A 21,416-nucleotide genomic window follows, 5' to 3' on the forward strand; every position below is an offset into this window, starting at 1 on the left:
AATTGAGCATAAGACAATATGAGGGATGGTCTCCTCCCTTACTACTGTATTTGTTAAATGAATGAATGGATAAGTAAGACGTTGTATTCACTTTTAAAGATCTTAAAGTCTAGAGAGGAGAGAAACATTGCTGTAGGAGAGAATAAACAAAGGACTGTGAAATCTCTGGAGAAATTGAGATCAGGAAAGGAAGGGAAAAATCACAAATGTCAAGCCAGGAGCATCAGGTTAGTTAGATTTGTGCTTTGAGATGAAAACCCCTTACAAATCCCAAGTCAGGGAATGCAGTGGTTCTAGAGCCAACTCTAAAGAAAATTTCACACATGGGAAATACATCCTACTGGATATCCAGATTAAAAGCGTTCAGTGGAGACTGGTGCAGTGGCTCAGGCCTATAATCCCAGCACTGTGGACTGAGGCAGGCAGATCACTTAAGCCCAGGAGTTCGAGACCAGCCTGGCCAACATGGCAAAAACCCCATCTCTATTAAAAATACAAAAAATTAGCCAGGCATGGCGGTATGTTACTGTAATCCCAGGTACTCAGGAGGCTGAGGTGGGAGGATCACCTGAGGCCAGGAGGTAGAGGCTGCAGTGAACTGTGACCACGCCACTGTGCTCCAGCCTGGCGACAGAGTGAGACCCTGTCTCAAAAAATAAAATAAAATAAGAAATAATAAAATAAAATTAGCTGGGCATGTCGGGAGGCTGAGGTGGGAGGATTGCTTGAGCCCAGGAATTCAAGGTTGTAGTGAGCTCTATCATGCTGCTGCACTCCAGCCTGGATGACAGAGCGAGACCCCAGCTCTTTAAAAGAAAAGGGTTGAGTAAATACTTGTTGGCTAATTGCTTGTCACCATTTCTGGAAAAATCGGATTTATGATAGAGGCCCTGCCCACCTCTTTGATATGGACTTGTACTAATGAACTACAATTCCCAGCATGCGTCAGAATTAGCGCCGTAGAATTTTTTTCCAATATGGCCTACAACTCCCGGCATGCCGCGCTCGGGTTCGCGGACCACAAGCCTCAACCAGCCGGGGCAAGGGCCTATCAGGGGCGAGTCTGGGCATCCCAGCGGGTTTGACGGAAGGAGCGGCGGCGACGGAGGAGGAGGATGGAGGCGGTGGTGTTCGTCTTTTCTCTCCTCGATTGTTGCGCGCTCATCTTCCTCTCGGTCTACTTCGTATCCTTGCCTGAGGCGGGCGGAAGCCTTGCCGGGGGACTGAGGGTGGGCCAGTTGGGCTCCCAGGCAGGTGTGTGGGATGAGGGACGCGTTCGGCGACGGGCGTGCGCTTCTTGGGAGCTGGCCTGGCCGGGGCGGTGGCGCGGGCCCTGGGGCGAGGAGGAGAGGCCGGCTGCCCTACCCAACGGCCCCTGCTGCCCTGCACCCACTTGCCCTGCCTGGGCTGCCGGCCGCCCCTCACCCGGGTCCGCGTGGGCCTTTCCGGGCGCACCCCAGCTCGGCCTGCGCGCCTGCTTTCAGCTCGTCCCCGCGGCGCCCGGACCAGCCCTGCCTGAGCCACATCCGCCCTCGGGAGAGAAGGGTCGCCGTTTTTCTGGGAGCGGCCCCTTGCCGTGCTTTCGTCGGGTACTGGGGGTCCTAAGGGGGGTCGCTTGCGACAGTCGGGTGCCAGGACGAGTGCGGGCGATTTGCCTCCTCCTGTTCCCCCAGCACCCGCCCCTTTGTTCTGGCGGGTGTTGGTACTTGCAGGGACCTTTCACATCCAGGAGTTGACTCATTCGCCAAATGAGCAAAGTTGCTTCCTTCACTGTGCCGTTTTGTAGTGAGTGTTGGAAAGGAGTTATTTTAGCAACTATCTACAAAGTGATTATTTTGGTTGTCCCCGGTGGTTGCAGATCTGTAAATTCAATAACTACACCTACTGTTATTGCTGAAACACCTCCCAGTCGTTTCTCAGCTTTTAAATTTTTCTATCGATCCATGTTAAAACAAGTATTTTCTGTAGCTGTTCACGCTGCAATATTCAAACTGTATTTTCCAGAGCAATAAATGGTTGTTGAATTTAGCACTGCGGTAGCCATGTCGGCTACAACTCTTCCCAGCTCTTGACGAAGCATCTAGGCTTAGTTGTTGCCCAGTGTTGTATTGCACAATCCAGTTTTAAGTAATTAAATATAAGATAGAAAAAACGTATGAGGAACTTGGCATTTCAGCTTCCTTTCTTGAAAATCACACGTACCCGTTTCTGATCGGATTAAACCATTTGCTAGAGCATGCGGGCTTTAGAATAGTTCTACAGAGTATATGTTCAGTGCAGCTTCATACTTCATTGTGGACTGGCAGCCTGTTGTAGTGGAAGGGGACAAAATTTGGAAATCAGGTTTCCTGCTCAGCCAGTTCTTTGCTGTGCACATTATTTCCCTAAGCCTCAGTTTTCTGATCTTTAAAATAGGAAATGTTTATTTCCTAGATATGCACAATGAGAATGGTGCTGAGCACCCTAGCACAGTGCCTGCCCCATAGCTAATGTTCAGTAAATATTGCTCTGCCTTTGTGTCCCCACCCTCCCCAATTGAGCAGCAGTTTTTACTTGATGATTTCTAACGACAAGATTTCTGAGTTTTATTAGGTTTGCGGAGCTGATTGAAAGGGCAGCATCACTTGCCTAAGTTTTGATGACCTCTATGCCCCTTTTGTGGTATAAGGAACTAGAGCAAGCTTGTCCAATCCACGGCCCGGCATGGGCTGCATGTGGCCAGGACAGCTTTGAATGTGGCCCAACACAAATCTGTAAACTTTCTTAAAACATTGTGATTCTTTTTTGGTGAAGTTTTTTTTTTTTTTTTTTTTTTTTTAAAGCTCATCAGCTATCATTAGTGTTACTGTATTTTATATGTGGCCCAAGGCAATTCTTCTTCAAGTGTGGCCCAGGGAACCCAGAAGATTGGACACCCCTGAACTAGAGCTTACACTCAGAAATGAAACTGGGTTTTTTCTTTTTGCAGTTTGGAAAACCAGGCTTGATAATTTGAAATAGCCCTAGTTTACACCAATTTATGCATGTAGAGAAATGGTAGGTGGAATGTTTGACTTAGACATTACATTAAAGTACATTCGGGGGTGTTTTGATGAAGTTCAGCATATTCTGTATTTTAGGATAGTTGCACTAACTTAGTATTAGGGATAGGAGGTGGAAAATGGTCAGGGTAGACTTCATATAGGATATAAGAGTTTTCTTGGACTTTGAACTGTGGACAAAATCTACAGAAAGGGATAGAGGTGAGTATTCCAAATCATACACTGGCAAGAGCAAAGGTGCAGAGACAGGTATGTTCGTGGATTTCTGGGCGATGGTTAACAAATAGACCATCTGGAGCACATGGTTGATTTTGGTGGCAGTAGAAGGCTAAGTTGGAAAGGCAGGATTACATCAGATTTTGGAGAACCTGAATGTTAAGGGTGGGAGGGGAAGTCTTTCACTTTTATCCTGCAGGCAATAGACAGCCATTGAAAATTTTTATTTTCGATTATTAGGAAGATGAATTTGCAGAGTGGGTTGGAAACAAGAAAGATTGGAAGATAAACCAACGGGATAGGGTCGTCTGGATTTCAAATAGAGTGCTGGTTGTGGGCAGGTGAAAAGGGGGAATATGTGAGTAGTAGTTGGAAGAAATGATTGCTAGGACCTACAAATGATTATGATATATGAAACAGAAGGCAGAGATAGCTTTCCATATTTTGATCCTGGGCAGATGATACTTGTGTCAGTAACAGAAATAAAACAAATTGGAAGAAAATCAATTTGTGGAGAAAGTGATGAGTTTAACTTTATTTTATTTATTTTATTTTTATGTTTATTTTTGAGATAGAGCCTCACTCTGTCACCCAGACTGGAGTGGAGTGGCACAGTCTTGGCTCACTGCTATCTCTACCTCCTGGGTTCAAGCGATTCTCCTGCCTCAGCCTCCCAAGTAGCTGGGACTACAGGCGCCCACCAAATCTGCTGCTCACACTGGAGCGCACTGGTGTGATTATAGTTCAGTGTAACGTGAATCCTGGGCTCTCGGCATTTTACTGCCTCGCCCTAGCACTACTGCTACTAATAGCTAGCATTACAGGTGCTCTTGCCCGGCTAATTAAAAAAAAATTTTTTTTTTATAGAAATGGGGGTGAGGCCAGTGAATCACCTGAAGCCAGGAGTTCGAGACCAGCCTGGCTAACATAGTGAAACCCCGTGTCTACCCAAAATACAAAAAATTAGCTGGATGTGATGGCGTGCACCTATAATTCCAGCTACTTGGGAGGCTGAGGCACAAGAATTGCTGGAACTCAGGAGGCGGAGGTTGCAGTGCGTTGGAATTATGCCACTGTACTTCAGCCTGGGCGACAGAGATGGAGGCTTGCTATGTTGCCTATGCTGATCTTGAACTCCTGCTTCAGGCGATGCCTCAGCTTCCCACAGTGCTGGGATATTTTCCTTTTTTTTTTTTAGCCATTGTTTTACCTTTGAGGAACTCAAACTAAATGTTCTGGTTGGGTCAGATTAGATTTGAGCAAAATGGGATTATTTTGTAAAATAATTTGTTGAAGGAACATGAATGGGAAAATTGAGTTGTCTAATGAGCACACTTTAGGAAACAGCTCATTTTTTTCCAAGTCAGATTTAATTCTGCCTTGTAACTGTGATTGCTTTCTGAAACTTAAATACTTAGTTATTATAAAAGAAATATAATAATTCCTTATCTTGATCATCAGATAATTACGTTGTCTGATTTAGAATGTGATTACATTAATGCTAGATCATGTTGCTCGAAATTAAACAAGGTAAGACATTTCTTTGCTCATTTTTTGGCATTGAAGCCAGATCATTTTCCATATTTAAGATTATTATAGATAATAGATGTATTTTTTATTTTAGAGTGCTTGTTGTCTCTTATTCATTGGAAACTTGATGGAACTGCTGTGTTTTACAATATTTTAGATCATGAAATTATGCTAGAAGATCTGACTTGAAATTTTGTTTCTTTACATGTTGCTTGTCTGGTTTACATGGATAACATCTTTACTCAGAGTAGGGAAATGTTGGTTATGAGGGTAATTTTTTTTGTCTTCTGTGTCAGAACTCCCTCCTCCCACTCATGGAAAAAAGCTCAGGTCTGTCTTTGGTTGAATGAAAGAAGACCTTTCTTGTGTAGTTTACTGAGAAAATATATATATATTTTAATGTATGACTGTATTTATTTTTTGAGAGACAGGGTTTCTTGCAGTAATGATCAGGCTGTTCTTGAATTCCTAGACTCAAGTGATCTGCCTCAGCCTCCTGAGTAGCTGGGACTATAGTGCACGCCACCACGCCTGGCTAATTTTTTTTTTTTTTTGAGACGGAGTCTTGCCGTGTCACCCAGGCCAGATGTGTACAGTGGTGTGATCTTGGCTCACTGCAACCTCTGCCTCCCAAGTTCAAGTACTTATCCTGCCTCAGCCTTCCCAAGTAGCTGGGATTACAGGCACCTGCCGCCACACCTGGCTAATTTTTTTTTGTATTTTTTGTAGAGATGGGGTTTCACCATGTTGGCCAGGCAGGTTTCAAACTCCTAACCTCAAGTGATTTGCCTGCCTCAGCCTCCCAAAGTGTTAGGATTATAGGCGTGAGCCAGTGTGCCCAGCCACCTGGCTAATTTTTAAATTTTTTTGTAGACTGGGTCTTGCCATGTGACCTAGACTGGTTTTGAACTTCTGGCCTTAAGCAATCCTGCTGTCTTGGCAAAGTGCTGGGATTACAGGTGTCAGCCACCATGCCTGGCCTAAGCTCCATATTTTAAAAATTTTCATCAATTTTGTTTGATTGTTTGAGGCAGAGTCTCACTCTATTGCCCAGGCTGGAGTGCAGTGATGTGATCATGGCTTACTGCAGCCTTGACCTCCCAGGCTCAAGAAATCTCCTTCCACGTAGCTGGGTTCTACAGGTGTGTGCCATCATACCTGGCTAATTTTTAAAATTTTTTTGTAGAGATGAAGTTTCACTGTGTTGCCCAGGCTGGTCTGAAATTCCTGGGCTCAAGCGATCTGCCCTCTTTGGCCTCCCAAAGTGTTAGGATTACAGGTGTGAGCCACTGTACCCAGCCTCATGTAGCTTCTTGAGATAAGGTAAATGGCAATTAAATTTTGAGGCCTTCCATGTTTGAAAATGTCTTATCTTTTCACTTGATTCATAGTTGTCAGACTACAGGGTTCTAGGTTGGAAAAGATTTTTCTTTCAGAAATTTAAAGACACCCCTTGGTGGTCTTCCGACTTCCAGTGTTGTTCAAGTTGGGAAGTATCATGCCATTTTTTTTTTTTTTTTTTGAGATGGAGTCTTGCTCTGTTGCCCAGACTGGAGTGCAGTGGCGCCATCTCTGCTCACTGCAAGCTGCACTTCCCAGGTTCACGCCATTCTCCTGCCTCAGTCTCCTGAGTAACTGGGACTACAGGCACCCGCCACCACGCCCGGCTAATTTTTTTGTATTTTTTAGTGGAGATGGCATTTCACCGTGTTAGTCAGGATGGTCTCGATCTCCTGATCTCATGATCTGCCTGCCTTGGCCTCCCAAAGAATTTCTTATCTTTTTAATATGATTAATTGTCTCTCTCTCTCTCTCTCTCTGTCTCTCTCTTTACCTGTCCTCTGGGGAAGTTTTAGAATCTTTTCTTTATCCTTGGTGTTTTGAAATTTTACAGTGCTGTACTATAAAAATTCTCTATACTTTTTTTTATTTTTTTGAGACGGAGTCTTGCTCTGTTGCCCAGGCTGGAGTGCAGTGGTGTGATCTTGGCTCACTGCAAGCTCCGCCTTCCGGGTTCACGCCATTCTCCTGCCTCAGCCTCCTAAGTAGTCGCGACTACAGACGCCCACCACCACGCCCAGCTAATTTCTTGTATTTTTAGTAGAGACGGGGTTTAACTGAATTAGCCAGAATGGTCTCCATCTCCTGACCTGGTGATCCGCCCGCCTCAGCCTCCCAAAGTGCTGGGATTACAGGCATGAGCCCTGGCACCCAGCTTTTTTTTTTTTTTCCTTTTTGAGACGTAGTCTCGCTCTGTCGCCCAGGCTGGATTGCAGGATTGCAGTGGCATGATCTTGGCTCACTGCAAGCTCTGCCTCCCCGGTTCACACCATTCTCCTGCCTCAGCCTCCCAAGTAGCTGGGACTACAGGTGCCTACCACCATGCCTGGCTAATTTTGTTTTTGTATTTTTAGTAGAGACGGGGTTTCACCGTGTTAGCCAGGATGGTCTCGATCTTCTGACCTTGTAATCTGCCCAAAGTGCTTACAGGGATTACAGGCATGAGCCACTGTGCCCGGCCCTCTGTGTACTTTTTAAAAGGCCTTTCTTGTTTGTTTGGGACATCTGATAGGCTCTTTCAATATGTGAAATTTTCTTGTATTTGTTCTTTAATATTTTTTCCCCATCTTTTTTCCCTCCTCTTCCTACAACTTCCAGATCAACTAGACAATTGATCTGGATTGATCTGCCAATTTTTCCTTTTACTTAGTTTTTTCCCTTTGATTTTTTTTTGCTGTTTTTATTTTCCTTGCTTTTTCTTCTGAATTTTCTTTTTTCCTTTTTTTTTTGAGATGGAGTTTCACTCTTGTTATCTAGGCTGGAGTGCAGTGGCGCTATCTTGGCTCACTGCCACCTGCATCTCCTGGGTTCAAACAATTCTTGTGCGTCAGCCTCCCAGATAGCTGGGATTACAGGTGTGTGCCACCGTGCTGGCTAATTTTTGTACTTTTAATAGAGACGAAGTCTCGCCATGTTGGCCAGGCTGGTCTTGAACTCCTGACCTCAGGTGATCCTCTCTCCTCGGCCTCCCAAAGTGCTGGGATTGCAGGCATGAGCCACTGCAAGCAGCCTTCTTCTGAATTTTCTAACAAATGTAGCATTTATGCTAAAATGATGATTTTTAAGAGGTTTTTATTCTCTTGGTTCATGTTTGACTCCTAGCTCTCTGAGAATACTGATTATAGTATTTTTCTATTTTTTTATTAAAAATAGGGTCTTTTTCTCTCATTCAGGCTGAAGTACAGTGGCACAATCATATCTCATTGCAGCCTTGAATTTCTAGGCTCAAGCGATCCTCCCGCCTTAGCGTTCCAAGTAGCTGGGACTGCAGATGTGCACTACCATGACTGGGTGATTATAGTATTTTTGAAATTTTATTCTGCTTCTTATGTTGTATCTGTTTCCATCAAGTTCTTTTCCTTTCTTTTTTCCCCCACTCTGTCTTTCATTTTGGAGACTTTCTTCAAATTTCTGATATAGGACTGCCTATTCATATTTAAGGATAAAGCACTAAAATGCTCATTGAAAGCTCTTTGGATGGTCTAGATTTGTTGACTGGTAGACTTCCCTGTCGGGTAATTGTTATCTACCTGGACTTTTGTTGGGGTAGCTGAAATGGCGGTGTTTTGGTAGGTGTTTTTTGAGTCATTTACTTTAGAGAAAAATCCTCCAACCTCCTTCTTGGAGGATATGAGTCTAGTGCCAATGTGCTAAGAACAAATTCAGGGAAGGGCATATCATTAAGGAGGGAAGAGACAAAAAACAGAGGACTTGGTTGAAAGTCAGTAAACCAAGCATGATAAGGTTAAGTCTTGCTTCCTGAAACATATTTCATGCCAGGTGTAGTGGCTGACACCTGTCCCCAGTACTTTGGGAGGCCAAGGAGGGAGAATCACTTGAGCCCAGGGGTTCGAGACCAGCTCTGGTAACACAGGGAGACTTCCTCTCTACAAAAATAAAACAAGAGAGAAAAAAAAAAACATGTTTCAGGTCTGTGTCTGTGTAAAACAAAGATGATTGCAGTTTATAGTCAGAAATCCAGAGACTGAAGGCTATAGCTTTAGGGATCTGATATGGATCAGAGAGTATTAGTATAACATCAGCTGACATTTTATTGAGTGCCTACTTTGCATGTGGCTTACATGTTATTTCATCTAACTCTCTACAACAACTTTGTGAGGTAGGTATTATGTGTATTTTACAGATGAAAACATTGTGGCTTAGAGAGGGTAACTTTTCCAAAGATTGCACAGCTAATAAATAGGACATAGCATGAGTTCCATTCCAGGTTTGTTTGACTTTGTAGCTCATAGTTGTAAGAATTAGGCAATCAACTAGAACTTTCCAATATGTAATAGCATTTTAAAAAGTATAGCCAGCCGGATGCGGTGGCTCATGACTGTAATCCCAGCACTTTGGGAGGCTGAGGCGGGTGGATCACGAGGTCGAGGGATTGAGACCATCTTGGCCAACATGGTGAAACCCCGTCTCTACTAAAAAATAAAAAAATTAGCTGGCATGGTGGCGGGCTCCTGTAGTCCCAGCTACTGGGGCTGAGGCAGGAGAATCGCTTGAACCTGGGAGGCGGAGGTTTCAGTGAGCTGAGATCGTGCTCCTGCACTCCAGCCTGGTGACAGAGTGAGACTCCGTCTCAAAAAAAAAAAAAATATATATATGTGTGTGTGTGTGTGTGTATATATATATATATGTGTATACATATATAACCAAGTTGATTGCAAATTAGGTTTATGGCCCAGAAAAATCTCTACTTCATTTACCAATTTTTTTTTTTTTACCAAATATTACCTTTATTTACCAAATATTCTTTATTTACCAAAAAATTATCCAAAATCTAAATGCAAGAGATCTGAGGTCATTGTGCCTGGGCTTATACTATATTGCTCTGCCACTGTTTAGCTGTGTAACCTTAGGCAATTTACCTAACCAGTCTGAGTTTTATTTTCCTCATTTCTGAAAGTGAGGCATGCTAGTTTCTTTCATTAAGTGTTAACTTCCACTGAAAGAAGTTAACTTTAATTAAAAATCTGTACTCATAGGAAGGGAAGGCTGTTGGTGAATTGAGAACCCTGCCACAAAAGTTGTTGATGCATGAGAACTAGAACATTACAAGTCAACAAAGAGTATAGGGAAGGGCATGGAGCTCTGTAAAGCCAATAGGCCAGGATTCTGGCATGCTGGTTCATTATCATGTTTGGTCAACTTTGAGCTCTAATTGTAAGCTTTTACGTTTTTTTTTCTTTTTCTCTGAATATGAAATGGTTTCCTTGGGATTCTGGAGATTGGAAAATGTTTAAGGTTGCTATTCTGACTTGAAAGGCAACATGTGTATGGATATCAACCATCCCAAATTAGAGCTAGGGGCTTTGGCATAGATATTAGAATGGGAAGTAAACAATACTCTACTTTTTCTCTAGTTCTCATTCAGACCTGCTTAATGAATGAACCTAAGCCTTTGCTTAGGATAAAAAGTAATTGAAATTTAAGTGCTTTATTTTTAAGCTGTGCCCTGATGTATTTGCATGGGATACAAAGTTATAGCAGTATGCAAATCTGGGACATGTGAGTCTAAAAATAATCTTGAAATAGTAGCTTGTAAATTCTCTGTATGTTCATTGATTTAGTTTCAAATAACATTGTATAGTCAGGAAGGACATAGCAGTGAGATGTAATACCGTGTTCTTCTATTGCAGTGGGTAATTCCAGAATTGATTGGCCATACCATTGTCACTGTATTAATGCTCATTTCATTGCACTGGTTCATCTTCCTTCTCAACTTACCTGTTGCCACTTGGAATATATATCGGTGAGTACAGTTTTAGTTTGGTGTCAAGGCAGTTAAAAAAATTTTTAAAAAGATGTTTTTTTTTTCAAGACAGGATCTTACTCTATTACCCAGGCTGGAGTGCAGTGGCGCGATCTCAGCTCACTGCAATTTCTGCCTCCTCAGTTCAAGCGATTCTCCTACTTCAGCCTCCTGAATAGCTGGGACTACAGGCGTGCATCACCACGCCTGGCTAATTTTTGTATTTTTACTAGAGACAGGGTTTAACCATGTTGGCCAGGCTGGTCTTAAACTCCTGACCTAAGTGATCCTCCTGCCTCAGCTTCCCAAAGTGCTGAGATTATTTATAGGTGTGTCCCATAAAAAGGTATTTAATAGCTTTTTTGTTGTTGTTGTTGGAGATGGAGTCTCACTCTGTCACCCAGGCTGGAGTGCAGTGGCTTGATTTCAGCTCACTACAACCTCTGCCCCCCAGGTTCAAGCTATTCTTCTTCCTCAGCCTCCTGAGTAGCTAGGATTCAGGTGCCTGCCACAATGCCTGGCTAATTTTTGTATTTTTAGTAGTCAGGGTTTCACTGTGTTGGTCAGGCTGGTGTCAAACGCCTGACTTCAAGTGATCCTCCCACCTCGGCCTCCCAAAGTGCTGGGATTACAGGCGTGAGTCACAGTGCTGGGCTGGAAGTACATTTAAACGCTGCAAATTAGGGCTGGGCGCAGTGGCTCACGCCTGTAATCCCACCACTTTGGGAGGCTGAGGCGGGCAGATCACGAGGTCAGGAGATTGAGACCATCCTGGCAAACACGGTGAAACCCCATCTCTACTAAAAATACAAAAAAAAAAAATTAACTGGGTGTGGTGGCGTGCCCCTGTAGTCCCAGCTACTTGGGATGTTGAGGCAGGAGAATAGCATGAACCCGGGAGGCGGAGCTTGAAGTGAGCTGAGATCATGCCACTGCAACCAGCCTGGGTGACAGAGCAAGACTCTGTCTCAAAAAAAAAGAAAAAGAAAAAGCTGCAAATTAGGTAACTAACCAAAATTTTTGACTTAATAAATTTAGGAAGTTTGTTCAAAGCGAGCTCAATGGAAACCCTGACTGTATATAATTTTATAGTTGGGCTGTTATACGTAGCATACTTTCTTGTGAAGACCACTGGGATAATCTTGACAAGCCTGCAATTGTTATATTAGTGGGTTGCTGCTTTACTACATTTTTAGGTTTTATTTATTTTTATTTATGTCTAGTTTTTTGGGACAGAACCATTCATTAGCTGATTTTTAAGTATGATGTTGTAAAGTGCAGTTAGAATAAAAAGAACATAGGAAAAAATAAAGTAGGGTTTGGAGGAAGATGGGATGCATATGAAAAGATAATGGCAGCAGTAGAGATGAGGGAAGGAGTGGATATGGGGGTATGATTTTATAAAGGTCATGAAACTAGAATCTGAGTGAGGGAAAAGCTTTAAAGTATCTGTGTCTCTTTTATAGAGGGTGGGTATCCTGGGGTAGAATTTTTTGTTTTCTTTTTCTTTTTTTAATATACTGAACATGGGTTCTGAATTTTTTTTTTTTTAAGAGATGAAATCTTGCTGTGTTGCTCAGGCTGGAATGCAATGGCTGTTCACAGGCGTGATATAGTGCACTACAGCCTTGAACTCCTGGGCTGAAGCGATCTTCCCACCTCAGCCTCCTGAGTAGTTGGGACTACAGGTGCACACCACTGCGCCTGGCCTCTTTCAAGCTTAATAGTACTCTCCCATGATCAGTTCCATAGACCAACGCCCTCAAGTGAGCTCTGAGCTGGGAACACAGATTACTTGCACTTCTGCTGAGGGCTAGTCCCAGGCAGACTTTTAGCACAGCTAAGTCTCCCTGTAGTTTCACTAAGTGAAACATAACTTTGGGAGTGAGAATGGGAACTTGAACCTTTGAGAATGTGGATCTTAATGTTATACCAGACCATACTGTCAGTCATCTCTATTAGAAATGAAAACCTGCTAGAAGAGCCAGCTTTGGCATGGCTTCTTTGTAGATAGTGGTAAAAGGCTCTATGAAGTCAAGTCCAAAGATTGTTTTTTTAGGCCGGGCATGGTGGCCCACGCCTATAATCCCAGCACTTTAAGAGCCTGAGGTGGGTGGATCACCTGAAGTCAGGAGTTCGAGACCAGCCTGGCTAACATGGCGAAACTGCATCTCTACTAAAAATACAAAAATTAGCCGGGCGTGGTGGCATGTGCTTGTAGTCCCAGCTACTTGGGGGGCCACGGCAGGAGAACTGCTTGAACCTGGGAGGCGGAGGTTGCAGTGAGCCGAGATTGCACCACTGCACTCCAGCCTGGGCAACAGAGTGAGATCCAGTCTCAAAATAAATAAATAATAAATAAATAAATAAATAAACAAAAAACAAAAACAAAAACAAAAAACAAAAAAAAACCACTGAAGATTCTTTTTTTGATATAATTATAAAGACAAAGATCATGTATATTTATTGCCCTGGTAACTGCAGTGACAGGTTGGCTGTCTGCTGGTCACAAGTTTACCTCCTATTTAAAAAGGTTTAAAAAATCAACAGATTGATTATTTGCTATTTTCAGACCACTGTACTTTATGCTGTTGGAGATAAAGTATAGTAGTCCACAGGACAAAGAGGCAAAATACCTAGGAAGTGGAATCACTTGAGTCATATAGTAACTCTATATTTACCCTTTTGAAGAACTGCCTGAGTGTTTTCAGAAGCAGCTGCACTTTTTTTTTTTTTTTTTGAGACAAAGTCTTACTCTGTTGCCCAGGCTGGAGTGCAGTGGCGTGATCTTGGCTTACTACAGCCTCAACCTCCTGGGCTCAAGCGATCCTCCCACCTCAACCACCCAAAGTGTTGGGATTACAGGCGTGAGCCACTGTGCCCAGCCACAGCTGCACTATTTGATATTCCCACAAACTGTGTATTGGGGTTTCCATTTTCTCCATATCCTTGCCAACACTTTTTATTGTGTGTGTCTTTTTTTTTTTTTTGGATGGATATAAAAAAAAATAAAAACTGTCTTTGATATTTTTTTCCTGCCCTAGTAGTATACAGCTGTGGAGTTCCACTGCCTGTTATAAGCATTAATATGTGTGCCTCAGCGACCATCCCACTCGTGGTCTTTGGGGAATCATACCACTAGCAGCAGCTCTCAGCAACTTTTATCCAAATTGTGCTGATCTGTCTTGGCAATAAGTAATTTAGGTGTGATGCTCATTCTCCAGCATGCTAAATGGTCTGTTATGGTAAAGTTTTATCAGTCTTCTAGTTATAACACACTGGAAGTAAGAATTAATATGAAAGATTGGCTATCAGACACTGGAAACCTTATATAGTCCTATTTTAAATTATTCCTGTGTGTTTTAGAGGTGAACGCAGTGGCTCACTCCTGTAATCCCAGCACTTTGGGAGGCCGAGGTGGGAGGATCACCTGAGGTCAGGAGTTCAGGACCATCTTGGCCAACATGGGGAGACCCCATCTCTACTAAAAATACAAAAATTAGCCAGGTGTGGTGGTGTTGGGCACCTGTAATCCCAGCTACTCAGGAGGCTGAGGCAGGAGAGTTGCTTGAATCCAGGAGGAGGAGGTTGCGGTGAGCCAAGATTGTGCCACTGCACTCCAGCCTGGGCAATAGAGTGAGATTATGTCTAAAAATAATAATAATAATAATAAACTGAAAAAAGTATAATTGGATTGTTTGTAACACAAAGGATAAATGCTTGAGGTAATGGATACCCCATTTACCCTAATGTGATTTTTTTTTTTTTTTGAGATGGAGTTTCGCTCTTGTTGCCCATGCTGGAGTGTGATGCTGCAATCTTGGCTTATTGCAACCTCTGCCTTCCGGGTTCAAGCAATTCTCCTGCCTCAGTCTCCTGAGTAGCTGGGATTACAGGCATGCGCCACCATGCCTGGCTAATTTTGTATTTTTAGTAGAGAAGGGATTTCTCCATATTGGTCAGGTTGGTCTCGAACTCTCAACCTCAGGCGATCCTCCCGCCTTGGCCTCCCAAAGTGCTGGGATTACAGGCATGAGCCACTGTGCCTGGCCTTACCCTGATGGTATTATTACATGTTGCATATCTGTATCAAAATATCTCATGTAACCCATAAATATATGTACCTACTATGTACCCACAAAAATTAAAAATAAAACAAAAATCTAAAAAGGAAAAAAAAGGAGACAGCTAAGTAAGTGGTGGTAGGAAGAAAGACTGGACAAGGGTTTGATGGACTGGCTGTGAAAGATGAAGAGAGAAGTCCCAGTTGGGTAAGAGGAAGTTTTTAAGGACCACCAAGAAAATGGTGACACTTTAATTAGATAACCTAGGAATTAGACAAGGATGAAATGTTATCTGGATATTCAAATGAAAATACCTTCTATTCAGCTATAGTTGGGCTACTGGGGTTTTAAGGAGAATTTCAGATTTGTGGAACTCAGAGAATCCTTTGCATTTCAAAGAAGTGATAATTGAGAAGCTGTGTGACAAGTGAGATATCTAAGCTTATACTAGAAGAAGCTTAGACGTGAGAGCAGGAAGAATTCATGGACAGTGCTAGGTTAGGACATACATGTTACATAGATGACACAGTCTGGATGTGGAAGCCCAGACACTTAAACTGATTGATCCTCTCAAAATAACCTAACTTCCTTAATTTCCCTATTTCCATAATGAAGTTTCTAAGAACTTAATAAAACTGGTTTGGGTTTGGAGCCTCCTTTAGCTTAACTTTGTCTAATGGAAAAGGGCTGTAGATATGACTGGTATGGTAGTTTTCTACAGATGAGTAAAAGGGTTTCAGTGCATAAAATACCTTTGTCTGGAATGTTACTGTATTTATTTTAGAGGGCAGAAAATTAGCAGTATTGTAACTTTCAAAAGGAAACTAAGTGGCAGCCCATGACATTATCATACTACTATGTCCATATGTGGTATGAATGTAAGGTTGCTATGATTGGCTCACTTTTTTTTTTAGATGGAGTTTTGCTCTGTCACCCAGGCTGGGGCTCAATGGTGCAATCTTGGCTCACTGCAACCTCTGCCTTCCAGGTTCAGGTGATTCTCCTGCCTCAGCTTCTCCAATAGCTGGGATTTCAGGTGCCCACCACCATGCCCAGCTAATTTTTGTATTTTTAGTAGAGGCAGGGTTTCACCATGTTGGCCAGGCTGGTCTTGAACTTCTGAGCTCAAGTGATCCACCTGCCTCGGCCTCCCAAATTGCTGGGATTACAGGCATGAGCCACAGTACCGGGCCTGACTGGTTCACTTTTAAAAGTCGATTATTATTGGCTACTTATATTTGAATACTTATGCCGATGATTTGATTTTCCTTCTAATGTGTGTGTACTTTAATTTATCAGATACATTATGGTGCCGAGTGGTAATATGGGAGTGTTTGATCCAACAGAAATACACAATCGAGGGCAGCTGAAGTCACACATGAAGGAAGCCATGATCAAGCTTGGATTCCACTTGCTCTGCTTCTTCATGTATCTTTATAGGTGAGTTTAAAATCCTAGTATTTTCCTAGATGCCATATTTGTTTTTGAAGGGTGAGATATTGCTATACTATAGGATTGTGCATTGACGTGGAACTTTTGGGGATTATGTAAATTCCTTGTGGCTGTGTAGATTATTTATGTATGTCATTGAATCAGCTTTCTGTCTGAACTACAGATCTGACCTGTAGCATCTTAGTTATGCCTTAGCTGTTGAGGCTATCAGTATGCTTAAAACCAGCCACGGTGGCTCATGCCTGTAATCCCAGCACTTTGGGAGGCCCAGGTGGGCAGATCACCTGAGGTCGGGAGTTCGAGACCAGCCTGACCAACATGGAGAAGCCTGTCTCTACTAAAAATACAAAATTAGCTGGGCGTTGTGGCGGGTGCCTGTATGTAATCCCAGCTACTCGGGAGACTGAGGCAGGAGACTCAGTTTAACCTGGGAAGCAAAGGTTGTGGTGAGCCGAGAATGCATCATTGCACTCCAACCTAGGCAACAAGAGTGAAACTCCCATCTCAAAAAAAAACTGTCTTTGATATTTTTTTCCTGCCCTAGTAGAATACAGCTGTGGAGTTCCACTGCCTGTTATAAGCATTAATATATGTGCCTCAGCGACCATCCCACTCGTGGTCTTTGGGGAATCATACCACTAGCAGCAGCTCTCAGCAACTTTTATCCAAATTGTGCTGATCTGTCTTGGCAATAAGTAATTTAGGTGCGATGCTCATTCCCCAGCATGCTAAATGGTCTGTTATGGTAAAGTTTTATCAGTCTTCTAGTTATTACACACTGGAAGTAAGAATTAATATGAAAGATTGGCTGTCTATAGTCCTGTTTTAAATTATTCCTGTATGTTTTAGAGGTGAACATGCCACCTTTTCCTTTATCCATCATAGATTCCTAGAATAGAGCAAAGGAGAAACAAAATTCCTGTGTATATGATTTGATTAAACCTTTGAAAAGCTAGAAGTCAGGCTTAACCTTTGTATCAAAGCTTTAATTAGATCATTTTTATTTTTCCCCCTTGGTAGAGTTTAATTTTTCACATAGGCATAAGGACTATTAGGAAAAACTTAACGTTGAAGTAAACTTCTACCACTCAGAAAATTCTTTATTAGAAACTGCATAGAGATAGCAATTTTTTTGTTTGTTTTCTTTGTTTTGTTTTGTTTTTCAAGACAGAGTCTCACTGTGTCACGCGGGCTGGAGTGCAGTGGCACAATCTCAGCTCACTGCAACCTCTGCCCCCCAGGTTCAAGCGATTCTCCTGCCTCAGCCTCCCAAGTAGCTGGGACTACAGATATGTGCCACCATACCGGGCTAATTTTTTTTGTGTGTGTGTGTGTGTGTTTTTAGTAGAGACGGGGTTTCAGGACATGAGCCACCATGCCCGGCTGAGATAGCAGTTTTTAAAAATTGCTATTTTGTCTGAAATAGTTTAGAAGTCAGAACCATTTTAGCCTCTTCCTGACAAAGCAGGCTTCCTAAAATCCCTTCACTGTGCTAAATCCACCCATTAGTGGATTAGATTAAAATTGGAGTTTAGATAGTTTTCTTTTCACCATTCATCTTATTTGCTTTTCTGTATTTTAAAAACTAGATCAGAAAAAGCACACTGGTATCAGTTTCTGGTTCTCTTACCCTACCTCATTACTTAGTTTTTAATCCAAGTATCAAAGATGATGAATAAGGAGCAAAAAAAGTTGATGAGAACATAATGAGGCACCTGTTCTTGTTTTTAATACTTTTGTATCTTTACTGTCATATATGTTCTCTTATATTTGTTTCTGAAGAGACAAAAACAAGCTGGAATTGGCTTAGCTAAGGTTATCCTTTCTTCATCCTCCGCACCCCTGCGGTTTCATGCTGTTGGAAAGTAAACTAGAAAAGGCATCCCCTGGGGGCGGTGCTGAGCCCATGTAGTCATACTTTGGGGAGGAAATTTAGGCTTGGAGAGCAGTATCTTGCTTCGTAGACTCAAAAGTCTTAGGATTTAAAAATGTACATGAATTTCTGAACTCTTAGTCATTGAATTTAAAGTAGTGGAGAGTTGGACTGGAGAAATTAAGATGTAATTTTCGGGCAGGTTTAAGATATTGTTCTTTATAACTAAATAAAAGATAGGCAACTCATGTAACTGGTTTGCCTGGGCAGGTGTGTACTTCACTGGCTGTACTGTTTTCTTTTCTCTTTTCCCTTCCTTTCCTTTCCCTATCAGCCTGTTAGTTTCAGCCACATTGCTATTACCTTACCCTTTGGTGTTACATATAGTTCAAAGGGTCAGAAGGTATCCTTGTAGCACTTTTCTCTTGGTTTTTGGTTGCTGTTTTTAAACAGTGGTTTTGCTATTCATACCAAGTCATTAGCTTTTGATTGCAGAGATTTTATGCTACTTGTCTTTGTATCTAACACGTAGTACCACACTTTGCCTAATTCCTTGCACCTAGTTGACATTTCAGGGCTTGTTGAATGCAATTAAAGTTTTGAAAAAATGCTCATCTTTAGAGAATAGGGGAATCCATGCTTTTGGTTTTTTGATTGGGTGCTAGCCTAGTGGAATGTGGGCTCTATCACTTACATTGTGGCCTGGGGCAAGTTTCTTTTCTTTCTTTCTTTTGAGGCGGAGTCTCACGCTGTCCCCCAGGCTGGAGTGCAGTGGCACAATCTCAGCTCTCTGCAGCTTCCGCCTCCTGGATTCCAGGGATTCTCCTGCTTCAGCCTCCTGCATAGCTGGGGTTATAGGTGCACTCCACCATGTCCAGCTAATTTTTGTATCTTTAGTAGATCTGGGGTTTCACCATGTTGGTCAGGTGATCCACCTGCCTTGGCCTCCCAAAATGCTAGGATTACAGGTCTGGGCCACCACACCTGGCCTGGGGCAAGTTTCTTAACCTCTCTGAGCCTCAGTTTCTGATCTGAAAGGGGGATATTAATGATATTAATAGTACCTACCTCATCACAGGGCTGGGCGCGGTGGCACACGCCTGTAATCCCAGCATTTTGGGAGGCCGAGGCGGGTAGATCACGAGGTCAGGAGATCGAGACTATCCTGGCTAACACGGTGAAATCCCATCTCTACAAAAAATAAAAAAATTAGACGCGAGTGGTGGCAGGCGCCTGTAGCTCCAGTTACTCAGGAGGCTGAGGCAGGAGAATGGCATGAACCCAGGAGGCGGAGTTTGCAGTGAGCCAAGATCACATCACTGTACTCCAGCCTAGGTGACGGAGCGAGACTCCATCTCCAAAAAAAAAAAAAAAAAGCTGGGTACAGTGGCTCATGCCTGTAATCCCAGCACTTTGGGAGGCCAAGGCTGGTGGATCACGAGGTCAGGAGATCAAAACCATCCTGCTAACACGATGAAACCCCGTCTCTACTAAAAATACAAAAATTAGCCGGAAGCGAGACTCCGTCTCAAAAAAAAAAAAAAATAGTACCTACCTCATCACATTTTAATGTGAACTAAGTGAGATAATACATGTGAGACACTTAGGTTTATGCTGACCCATAGTAAACTCTCAAAAATCTTTTAAAAATATTAGTTACTATCGTTAATTTTTACTGTGCATTGAGTACATTTAGTATGGTTGAATTTGGACAATTGTTTATACCATTAGTGATGTAAGGATATTTCTGTGTATTTTAATTTCAGCAGAGCAAGGCTGATCCCAGTATTTCAAAGGAAAGGATGGTTTTGTTATTGTTAACTGTCAGTGTTAGTGGCGTAGCATTTATTAGGTGGCTGCCGTGTGTCAGACATTGTGTACAGCATTGCAAGTGACACAAAGGAGCAGCACAGAATCCCTACAGTAAAAGCTTGGAGCTTGGTCATTGCAGGCTCAGGTGCTAGTAGAACATGAAAGTTGTGATGCTTGGGCCCTGCTCTCATCTCAGAGTTGCTCACAGTCCAGTGGTAGAGACAACATGTAAGCCATAGCAGCAGGAAGAAGAGCTGTGGAAGGAGGCTGTGCAGCTGCCCTGGGCTGAGAGGCTAGCTTCCCCAGCCAGGTGCCCTAGAGCCAGTCACAAAACCTGAGTAAGAAGTTAACTGCTTTGATGGAGTGTTGGGATGGGGAGAAGAGGTTCCAGGCGTTGGCATAGAACAGTATGTATCTGGCTAGAGAATTTAGAGGGTTTTTTTCTGGACATAGGTGTTTTTTTGTTTTGTTTTGTTTTTTTAACTGACTGAGCTAGGTTTTTGTTTGTTTGTTTGTTTGTTTTTTTAAACTATAGCCTAACATAGGTTTTAAGTTATACTTCTCCCAACTCCCCACCCCCAGTCACTCTTTTTTAGTGAAAAAGTTTGGACATGAAAGATCCTGATATATTCTTTCCTTTGGGTATGAATGATTGTCTTTTACTCAAATGATTGTTCCTTCATGGACCTTAGGGATGCAAGTCTGGACAAACCAGGCTCTGGAGGAACATTCCTGTGAAAACATTAGTAACATTAATTTCTTCTTTCCACAGTATGATCTTAGCTTTGATAAATGACTGAAGCTGGAGAAGCCGTGGTTGAAGTCAGCCTACACTACGGTGCACAGTTGAGGAGCCAGAGACTTCTTAAATCATCCTTAGAACCGTGACCATAGCAGTATATATTTTCCTCTTTGAACAAAAAACTATTTTTGCTGTATTTTTACCATATAAAGTATTTAAAAAACATGAATTGAGTTTCTGTAGATTTCTAGTTCTCAACTTTAGCCTGAACACCAACACTTGAAGGTGTTTTTCATCATCTGTATGTCGAAGGTGGTTATTTGTATGTAGGAACAGGACTGCCATCCCAGCTTTGCATGCCAAAGAAATAAAGAACACACTTTAAAGGGCAAACTGAAGAGATGAGCGAGCAAAGAAAGGTGCCCTTCAGGTCTACTGAAAAGTTTAGAGTACAAAGAACACTGTTGATCTGGACAGAAGAAGAAAAATTTAATTACCCTTTTTGCCTGTGTTGTGGCAACTTCATTTAATATGGTTTAAAGATTTATGAGACTGTCAGCTAAAAGTCTTTTCACAAGAATGTCAACAGAAAATGGCATTTCAAAATATATATATTTCTTTGTACAATTTGTGAAACCTTATAAGCCATTTTCCCCAGGTACAATGTAGTTCCTGTGATAGAAAGGAAATATTTTGTTAAGAGCTTTCATTTAAAAGCCACTACCTCCATAATCACCCCCAAACCCAGAAAATCCCCACTGGCTGTTGCCAGTCTGGTTTTCGTATTGCAGTTTTTCCAATTGTATTTGATCTCCCTGATGATGTGGTTTTTTTTTTTTTTTTTTTTTGAGACGGAGTCTTG

General features: G+C 42.4%; 1 protein-coding gene across 5 annotated transcripts; it reads left to right on the top strand.

Moving 5' to 3' along the window:
* The first annotated feature begins 1,012 nt into the window (after positions 1–1,012).
* On the top strand, positions 1,013–20,783 carry CNIH4 (cornichon family AMPA receptor auxiliary protein 4). Of its 5 annotated transcripts, XM_033197555.1 has the most exons (5): positions 1,013–1,184; positions 4,719–4,787; positions 10,499–10,611; positions 15,975–16,115; positions 20,585–20,783. In XM_033197555.1, the coding sequence occupies exons 1-5, from the start codon at positions 1,116–1,118 to the stop codon at positions 20,610–20,612; spliced, it is 420 nt and encodes a 139-aa protein (XP_033053446.1). In that variant the 5' UTR covers positions 1,013–1,115; the 3' UTR covers positions 20,613–20,783. The 5 variants fall into 5 exon arrangements, with proteins under 5 accessions (XP_033053446.1, XP_033053447.1, XP_033053450.1 ...); XM_033197556.1 differs by lacking the exon at positions 4,719–4,787 and having other exon boundaries at positions 1,021–1,229; XM_033197559.1 differs by lacking the exon at positions 20,585–20,783 and having other exon boundaries at positions 1,021–1,184; positions 16,022–16,115.
* Positions 20,784–21,416: the final 633 nt, after the last annotated feature.

The sequence above is a fragment of the Trachypithecus francoisi genome, unplaced genomic scaffold, assembly GCF_009764315.1.
Source record: "Trachypithecus francoisi isolate TF-2019V2 unplaced genomic scaffold, Tfra_2.0 Lachesis_group5, whole genome shotgun sequence".
NCBI lineage: Eukaryota > Metazoa > Chordata > Mammalia > Primates > Cercopithecidae > Trachypithecus > Trachypithecus francoisi.

Excerpts from the sequence above, each read along its gene's own strand:
- CNIH4 (XM_033197555.1), top strand. The coding sequence starts at position 1,116 with ATGGAGGCGGTGGTGTTCGTCTTTTCTCTCCTCGATTGTTGCGCGCTC. Across the intron at positions 4,788-10,498 it reads GTTGCTCGAAATTAAACAAG|TGGGTAATTCCAGAATTGAT; the intron begins GTAAGACATTTC and ends CTTCTATTGCAG. Across the intron at positions 16,116-20,584 it reads TTCTTCATGTATCTTTATAG|TATGATCTTAGCTTTGATAA; the intron begins GTGAGTTTAAAA and ends TTCTTTCCACAG.